The 9,668-nt window shown below is 52.1% G+C and overlaps 1 protein-coding gene across 2 annotated transcripts in view; it reads left to right on the top strand.

Annotated features, from left to right (window-relative positions):
* Window positions 1-7,642, top strand: part of ACBD6 (acyl-CoA binding domain containing 6) — an 87,731-nt gene extending 80,089 nt beyond the window's left edge. For both annotated transcript variants that reach the window (XM_056355987.1, XM_056355983.1), the window contains 2 exons: window positions 3,033-3,063; window positions 7,275-7,642. In XM_056355987.1, the coding sequence (XP_056211962.1) occupies window positions 3,033-3,063; window positions 7,275-7,429 (186 nt within the window). In that variant the 3' untranslated portion in view covers window positions 7,430-7,642. The remainder of the gene's footprint in view (window positions 1-3,032; window positions 3,064-7,274) is intronic.
* Window positions 7,643-9,668: the final 2,026 nt, after the last annotated feature.

Consider the following 9,668-nt stretch of genomic DNA (forward strand, 5'->3'; position numbering starts at 1 on the left):
AAGAAGTGAACAGTCACAACAAACATCCCCCTCCAACTCGGTGTTTTGTATAAAATAAGTCAACAAAAATCCTGGTGGCTTTCAATGGAGAAAAATTATCTGCCCCTGCTTGTAAGACAGATGAGCAAAATGGTCCATCGGATCACTGCCAGCATCTCTGCACTCCTCCCAGCTGTGGAGGATGCGATCGGGACATCCTGCTCCTGACCAGTGCCAGCGCCCCCGGGCCGGGCAGTGACAGTTACCAGTGTCCTGGGCAGGGTGCAGCAGGTTGTCCCTGTCCACTCACCGTTGGGGGTCATTTGTCCTAAGAGAGGCATGTCCTGGCAGAAGGACACACCACACCTTGCATAGGATGCTCCAGAAACCACTGCTTTCTGTTGCACTTTGGGAGGTATCCCTTGCATCACAACCAGCTAGAATTCATCTTAAGACCACTTCTACACGTCTTGTTTTGTTGCAAAACATTTCCAGCGCCTGGTAGACGATACTCATCTCACGTAATTTCCACAATGGGAGCTGTAATCCTCACTTTCACAGCCTGTCTGTGATTAGTTTCCAGGTGTGACCATTTTGCACCGAAGGCTCAGTGTTGCTATACATGGAGCCAAGCGCTGTGCGCAGAGAGGCCAGGCACGTTGGCCTCAGATTAGCCATGGTGCTCCAAAAAGCCAAATCAAAGAGGGATCGGGATCAGCAGCTTCCCAAGGGCATTTCAAGGTCCTTAGTGAGTGACCACGCTAGAGCTTTTTCCATTTACCTGGATTAAAATTTGTCACAGAGGAAACACAAGCAAATAGCGTAGCATCTGAGAAGTATAACAAATAGCATTTGGCCAGCCGTCAGGCTCAAAGCGGGGGGGGGGGGGAGAAATCCACAGTTTAAATAAAGTGTAAACAATGTTTGCATAACATGGGATTAATAGTTCTTTTTAAAAACCACACTGGGATTAAAGAGACACATTTTGTATGCTGGGACTTGCGCTCCCTTCTTAGCCCCATAAATGCCAGAAAGTCCACCTAAGAGAAACAAAAAGCCCTGCTAGCCCGCAGGCTGCTGCTGAAGCAGCAGTGCTTTACGCAGGCCTTTGGAAGAGGAACAAATGGCTGTAGTGTTCCTGGAACGGTCCTACGTATTTTATAAGGAGTTTTGCAGCAAAGCGTTCCCATGGAAAGGCATTTCTGCTGCGCGTCTCCAAGCCCGTTCACCTGCAGGTTTGGTCAGCTGTAATTTTGAAGGCGGGGATGCGGAGGGGAGCTGGCTTCCCATCCCCCAGCACACACAAAACCCGCATATTTGAAAGCCTGCCTTTCCCATAACTCATTTGTAGCGCTCCTGCCTCTTCTTCCCCAGCCCTGCTCCGTATTTTGCTGAAGTCAGTGCCAGCCCTGTCACTCCTCCGAGCAGGCATGTGCTTAAGGACCGCACCGGGGCTCCGGCTCAGATCGGTTACCTTATTAGTGTGGAATAATCAATGGATGCTGCCCTTGATTTCTTCAATTGTTTGCTTTGCGGTATCTTCTAATGACACACATTTGCATTACGCTCCCTACAATTTGGGCAGAAATAGGGTCCTTGAAACAAGGCACCTCCAAACGCTGGTATGAGTGCCATGGATGGGGCATAGTGGCACGTGGGAGGGAAAATCTGAGCCCCCCCCCCCCCCCCCCCTTTGCTCAGAAAAAACGTGAAATGGATGTTCAGGCAGCAAATGCCTGTTAGATCTGGCTTTTCTCTTTTGTCCCTGTTGCTCCTGTGGTTGTCGTGTTGGTGTGGAGTCCCAGAGCAAAGCGTGGCACCTCCCAGCCTGACACACAAGTCATTCCCAGTTCCTCAGCTGAAGGGTTAATATCAAACAGAATAACAGGCTGGGAAACCAGAAGTCTCCAAACAGCTACGGGTGGGAGTTCTACCTGTTCTCCTGTTCTACTTTTCCCTTTCGCCTACTCCAGAATCCACAGCAGAGTGCAGAATTTGCACCTTAATCCCGAAGATGATGGTAATTAAAAACTTAAGTCTCCATAAACAGATGCAAATAAATTAAGGAGGCAAAGAACTGAATTAGAGGCTAATCCTGGTGGGGTAGTGAAAGCAAAGGGGCCGGTAATTCTTTCCTTCTGTTATTTCACCTGTTCTTGTGGCAGGATGAGGCTGTGGCACAGCGAGGTGCCTGAGTTTGCACTGCTGGACGTGCCACGTGAGCACCAACCGCTCACCGGCAAAGCCCTACCCGTGCTTGCCAAGTCTGGGAAAGGGGACACGCTTCCCAGACCATTGCAGCTGATGCAGTGGCGTACGTGTTAGCTCGAAAAGGGAGCTGCGTGCCAATGTCTTCAAATCATGCGGTTTGCTTTGCCCTTGCGCTGCAGGTGTTTCACAAGGATGAGTTCAGCCACCGGCTTTCATTCCCGAGCGCTCTGCGTAGCCCTTTCCCTGCTGTCATCCTGCAGGGATGCCAGCAGCCCAACAGAAATGACTTGGGCTTCGGGTCCACCTTTGGCCAGACCTGAATTCAGAAGAGCAGGGACCTAAGATTTATTCAGATGGAAGAAAAGTGGGATTATTTTTTTTCCCCCTGTGTGCTCCTTGGTGCTGAAGAGTGCAGCACACTGAGCTGTGCCAGTCTCCCGGTGCTTTACCCTTCTCTTGAGCAGCTGCCCAAAGCTGGGCTTGCACAGAACCATCTTGCACTAAAGCACCAGGTTTAGTGAGGGTCCCAAAGCAAGGCTGTAGGACAGAAATCCTTCATTTTTATGGGCTGGAAGTGATAATGCTATGAACTGAATTATACTTATGTCATGACGTGATCCACACACTCTGATGGGTGGATAGATACTGATTATCCGTCAATATGGATTGATGGTGGAATGGTGACTCAAAGCCTAACTGCCAGGTAGCTGAGTGTCCCGGGCTGTTTGTCTAGTCAATTAAAATATCACTGTGATTCAGCTTATTTATTGGAAACTGGGATTTACTTGTATCCGCACAACGTTACCTGTACCTCTAATAACCAGTCTCTGTCTCTCTTTCAGGACGGGGAAGGCCAGACTGCACTCCATTACGGTAAGCTGCCTTTCAGCTTGGTTGCTCCCTCTTCACAGGATGGATTTGCAGCTGGAGTAAATGGTCTATGTACAGAAAGCAAATTTCAGCAGAAATATGAGCAGGGAATCTGGATTTGGTTAACCAGCAGCTACCTCCACTGGCAAATCCCAGCACAGTATGAATAAGAGCGCTGGGAGAAGCAGCGAGGAAGACGGCTGGCCTCCCTTCATTCCCCTTTGCAAATGTCACCCTCAGCCTTCCTTTTCCCCCAGTTGATGATTCACTTTCCGCAGAGTTTTCCCTCTGTGCCTCCAGGACGTGGTTGTGCTACCTCCAGAGCCAGGAGTGGCGCTGGTTAGGGGATGCTAAATCCCTCAGCCATCGCAGGGTGAGAGGAGGCTGGGTACCAGCTTCCCCAGGTTCCGCAGCTGAGGGGAAGGGGCTGAGTGTCCTTCCCCTCATCGTGTCCTGGTGACAAACCTGTGTGATCGCAGCTGAGAGCAGCAGGTTCTCCACTAGCAAAATCAGCAGAGCGAAGTTACAGTTCCTGCCCCTCTTAACAATTAACGTGCTAATTAGATGCGCGATTTTATAGTGATCTTTAATTGAAAGATTGTTCTAGTTCCAAATGAGAAGAGTAGAGACTAAAGTGACACATGCGGTTCTGATGCGCGGGGAATAGGAGAAAAGTATCAATTTAATCTGTATCACTTTTTTTCCCCCAAAATTAAGACATACCCAGTTATTATTTTATACTCTCTCTCGATGCCTGTCAGTGTGTAATTAAGAGCATACTTGTAATTCTCAAGTGTTTGTGTCTTTTTCTCTCTTTCTGATCTCTCCACAAGGACATTAGCAGGATGGCAAATTGCTTTGCAGAACATCAGTGCAAGGCACGGCATTTGGATCTGGATCTAAACTACCAGATTCCAGGGCCCCTGAACCGATCGCTGTAATCACCATGATGTATGATTTCTCCCCATGTGATCTTTCCTGTAGGATACTCTTGTTTTTCAATATTTTATCATTCCGACTGGAGTAGCAAATCTGTTGCTTAGTGCAGCAGTGTCAGCAGAGTGACAGCTTCTGATGCCACATTGCCTCTTCCTCTGCCCAGCTCATGCCACAGTTTGGGCTCTTGCTCTCCTGGGAAGATTCTCTCCCCTGCTCCCAACTCCAGCACTGACACCTGCCTGCTGAGGGGTGCACAGTGGGTTATAGTAGGTCGTGCAAAAGCGTAGTGTGTAAGTTATCCAAGAGCACCTGCTTCAAGCGGGTCCAACATGTGAAAGTAAAAGGTGGATGCATCACCTCCATGTAAATGACGTGCAGGTGGATCCCTCTGGCTGGTGACTGAAGCAGATTGTTTAACACAAACACAACTGATTTAAATAACATTATTTCAAAAATGGTTTCTCTGATCCGCCCTGCCAGCTCGGCTGTTTCAGTAACGACAGTTTAGCAGGGGTTTTTTCCCCCAAATGTTTTAAGTGGTAGAATTTTTTCTTCTTCTTGAGTATTATCCCAGCTCCCCTCCCTGTACATCATCTTTGGGGAAGCCTCTCTGGGTCGGGTGTGCCCACAGGTGCCCTGCTGTCCCTGGCTGACCATCGCTGCGCCCAGGCTGTCCTCGCTCCCTTACTTAGCTGATCTGGTCATAAATCACCCTGATCTTGAAAAGAGCTTGTTAAATGCGTGCATGGGTTGGATTCAAGTGGCTATTGGCCTGAAACTGGAACTCACTGAAAATCTCCTGATACCATCTCAGTAAGCACTTCGTAACCGAGCCATTAATTGCAGCAGAGAGGCATGAGAGCTCCTGTGAAAACTGTCTGTGGCGGTGCTGAGCAGAGCAGTGCTTTTACAAGGCCTTCCCTTTTGTTAGAGGCTGTTTGGGGAAGGGTTAAATCCCATGAGCAAGGCCAGCGAGGCAGCCACTGCTTTTAGGGTGTCTCCATCCCTTTTTATGAGCCAGCGTGGCCTGACAGCTGTCCTTGTGGTGACAGCTCTCCTGATTAGAGCCGGTGTCAAACTGCATCCTGCTGCGGGTTATAAATCCTGCCTCCTTCCGATCGGCGCCGACCCCGGGTTTAATCGGAGGTTAAGCGGAGGCCAGCTGGCAGCACGGTCCGAAGGCACCGGCTCACCAGCGGGACCCACCGCTGGACCCCCTCTCCCCTGGACCAGAGGCAGCGGTCGCTGCTGTGATGATGGGTACGAGCATGGTTTCTCGGCTAAACAGCCCGTTAGTCTTCGTCTCCTCTCCATCCATCCATCCACCCACCCGCCGGGAATACTAAAATCATTGCCGCTGCCTCTCCCAGAGGAAATCAAGGCTTCTCCGAGCACGTGGCCACAGAGTGGGCAGGCTCTGTATCCTCATGGGCGCTCCGGCTTCCCTGCAAAGCACCATCTGTTCGGCTCTTTCTGTGCTGTGGCAGGGCAGTGGGAGGGGACGCTGGAGGGAAAATAAATAATAAAAAAAAAAAAGAAAGAAAAAAAAGAAAAGAAATTCATCATCTGAACCCTGAGGATTAATGGAGTCGGAAGGCAAACTGCGCTGAATGGAAATTCATCTTCACCCGTGCCAGTGTCAGGGCTGCCGCTCCGGCCCTTGACAAATCGAGGGTCTTGGGGCGCGATAAATCCAGCAGCTGTGCTCATCCCTGGGGAACGTCCGCAGCCCGCTCGAGGACACGGGCTGTCAGCACCCATGGCAGCGGCACCAGACGAGGATGCTGCCTCTCCCCGTGCGGGCACCAGCTCCCCATCCCCAGGAGCTGCCAGCACCAGCGTCCTTGGCACCCCTGGCAGTCTGCTTTCTGCAAGAGTGCTGTGCCCTCGCCCCGGGACACGTCCCCTGGCCCTTTAGCTCAGCTTCATCCACACCCCCACCTGCTTCCTCACCAGTCCCTTGCCCCTTTTGTTCCCCTTTTTTTTAATCTCCTTCAGTATAAGCTCCAATCACACGTCAAATTTATTTTAATTAAACATTGCTGCTTGTCCCTTTGGGTTGGTAGAAAACTGCGGAGTAATGCAGAAGACGCTTTTAATGACTACATTTAACAGCAAAAAAGAGTTGGTCGGTTATGTTGTAAAAGCGTCTGAAATGCAGTGAAAACCAGTTGCCACCAATGCAAGAAGAAGCTGCCGGCTGTGCAGTCTCGTAAGGCAGCTTGTGGCTTTGCTAGGGTCTGCATTGCACGGGCTTAAGGGAAAATCCAGGGACTGGGACTTCTGCTGACGTCAGCCAAGCCCAGCTCTTCAATGTTAAGAGTTTTCCTGGTCTTCCTAGTTCTTTTATTTTTGTTTTTTTTTGGTTTTAACATCCTTCGGCCGGGTTGGAGGGGGAGCTGAAAGCTGCCAGGCTGTTACATCCTCGGGACAGGGAAGAGCTCAAGTCAAACTTGATTCTATCTTGACAGAGTAAATCGTGGTTGAAAAAAATAGTTGCTGGTGGAGGTGTGAGTTAGGAATAACAGTGGTGCTACTGGTTGCCCGTGGGCACAGGCACATTCCCTGGAGCTTAGGGCAGGGCCAGCCAGCAGCTAAAAACCATCTGAATTTTCTACAAGGAGAAAAGATGGGTGAAAGCCGGGTGTGAGGCAGTACTGATGATGTCCTGCCTGGGACCTGCTCCCTGTGGAGCCCTGGAGGTTCAGGAGGCAACTGAGGAGTAGGGGCTTACCGATACGTTATAAATGAGAAGTGTGTTATAAATTCTGGGTACCAAAGCAAGCAGGCAGTGCTTTCCCAGGTGGCACTCTGGGGCTCTGTGCCATGCTGCAGTTGCACTCTGGGGCCCTTCCCAAGATGTGTCTGCAGTCCTGGGGGCGAAGGAGCATTAGCCAGACTGTGCCCAGGCACCCCGTGCGTCATCCCAGGTGATGCCCGGCAAACCACCTGGCTCCCGGTGGCTCCGTGGCTGAGCTGCGGGCTCTGGGTGATGGCTGCACTGGTCGCACCCCCTCGGGACTCCTGGCTTGTCATTTCTTCCACTCTGTCTTGTCTCTTTCCTTTGCACTGTTAAATCCAAAGGCAAGTAATACATTGAGTACCGAACACTGCCCCGAAAAATGATCTGCTCCGCCTGGCCAGGTGCTGAGATGGCATTTTTTGCCTCTGGCACACGCATGGGATGTTGACAGCTACAGCACCGCTCCAGAAACGCCCATCACTGCTGCCTCGGGTCAGGCTTCCCAGACTAATCCTTCCCTTTCTCCCTCCAGCTGCCGCCTGTGAGTTTTTGGACATCGTGGAGTTGTTGCTGAAGTCAGGGGCCGACCCTACGCTCCGGGACCAGGAGGGCTGCCTGCCGGAGGAGGTGACAGACTGTAAAGCCATCAGGTCAGCTCTGCAGCAGCACACCGCTGGCCAGACCTAACCCGCGGCCAACGCGGTGCCCAGGACAGAGATGCTCCGCAATAACGCCCCTTCTCTTCCCCCGCTGCCCTCCGGAACACCTCAGGATCCGAAGGGGAGCTTTTAGAGCACAGGGTCTGGGTGGGCTCGCCAGCACCAGAGCTGGCTGGCTGAGCGCATATCCTGAGCAGGATGGGAGCAGGGTTTTGCATGTTCTGACATTTATCAGTATTTGGGGGGGTGGGGGGGGGTGGGGGGCAGCAGGGGAGGGGGAGAGGGCCTCGAGAAGGCCCCAGTTACTGGTTTAACATATTAAACACAAGTACTGGATCAGATGTCTCACCTGTCAGCCTGTGCTGACTGGTCGGCTCCTCTGTAGGGAGGGCTGCTGGGCCAGGTGAGATGCTCATCTCTACCATTTGGTTGGGTTTTGGCTTATTTTCTTTTCCCGTGGGTCCAAACAAAATATTATAAATAAAAGCACAGTGTTGGGTCACAGCCTCTGTGTGTTTTTCATGCAGGGAGTGGCTTGATTCCCCAGAAGCAATATAAGGGTGGGAGGCAGCTCAGCGCTGTCACAGCCCTTGGAAAGCTCTGCTCAAGCCCTCATCCTGGGAAGAGGGGACTACAAAAGGCAGCAGGGACACACAGCTGTCTGTCCGTCCCTCTGGTTCACACCTAACGCGTGTAAGATGAGTGCTTTATGGATAACCAGCCTCTCCAAGCTGACAGGACTTGTACCACATCACACAACCACTTTGCTGAATTAAACAGCGTTAAAACTCCACCTCCATCAGCAGCTCCGGGTCCCCCCCGTCACGTGCCAGTCCCCAGGGTGGCTCATTCAGGGCTGGGGTTTTGTAACAGCTGGGCACAGACAGAAACTTGCACTTGCCCTGTCACCCTGTGGGCCTGTCTTGGTCATTTCATATTCCTCCCAGCTGGCCAAATACCCAGAAAGTGAGAAAGATGTGCGAAGCCTGGGGTGCTGGAGTGAGGTGGGATGCTCGTGGGGCTTACTGCTTCCTCATCGGGATCTACTGGGCTGTGCCGGTGGGTCCAGGGGAGCTGCCGGGGATGGGGTTGTACTTTGGGCTTGGCAGGGAGGGAGGCTGCGGTGTCGGGTGGGTGGACGTGGCAAGAAGAGGCTGTGCCTTCCCCGTGGGGCATTGCTGTGCCGCTTGCTTTTCCCTGGACAAGGAGATTTACAGCCTGGGGGGAGTGTAGGAAATCTCCATCACTGTGATGGGAAGCTGCTTGCCTTTCTGCAGCACTTCCAGCCTCCAGAAAAATAAATGGGAATGTTCCCTCCACTAAGGACTGGCTGGGCAGGAGGCACACGTGGGTTTTGGCCCCTCACGGCAGCGGCCGGGCTCCTGCCAGCTTTTGCTGACACAGAGGAACGGCTGCACTGGCTTCAATGCCACCAGCAGCCAAAGCACCACCACGGCACGGCTCACACACGCGAGGCGCGGGCCAGACGTGGTGGTGAGGACAAAATGGCTTAGGTAAGTTAACGGGCTGTATGGGCCATTGTATTGATCACATCAACTTATTTCCCATTAATTTAATATTGGAGGGGTCTGATGGACTGGGGAGCCGTGGTGGCAGTCTCTGGTGCTTTTGCAGAAAAAGAAAAAAAAAAACCACAAACCAACCTTTAGGGCTTTTTCTGACGTCAGTAGGAAACTTGAGGTCTAAGCCTGCTCCTTACAAACATCCCAGAGAAACTGCCTTCCTAGCTGGAGCTTGGATGGCCAAAAATAAAATACCCCTTGTGCTTCTGTTCGCAGCCACCACGCACACACCAGCCCCTCTGTGTTGGAGGACGATTTGCTGCCCAGTGGTGACAAGGGGCTGGTGAAACAAGCTGGCAGGGAGCTGGGATGCGGAGAAGCATTACCTCGGTAGCATGAAGCAAGCTGCCAATGATTAATGCTCTCCACTAAACGTCAGATTGCAATATTTTGGGTCCCTACGGGGCAATGCTTACCCGATGGCGGTGATGCGACAGCCCTCTGACCCTGGGGGAAGGCAGTGGCTCCTGCTCTCCTTCACCCTGTCAAGGGGCTGGTGGTGCCTGGTCCCACCGCAGTCACAGCACGTGCGGTCAGAATGCAACGGGTGCCGACAGCAACGCCGGTCGCTTTTGCATCCAGATGCGGATGAAGCAAAGACACCAACCCCAAAGCTGGGGGGCTCCGCCTGGAGCTACCCCCCTGCCTGTGGGATGGAGATGTGGTGGCATCAAGGTTAGGGAC

This window comes from Falco biarmicus, chromosome 11 (assembly GCF_023638135.1).
Source record: "Falco biarmicus isolate bFalBia1 chromosome 11, bFalBia1.pri, whole genome shotgun sequence".
Lineage (NCBI taxonomy): Eukaryota > Metazoa > Chordata > Aves > Falconiformes > Falconidae > Falco > Falco biarmicus.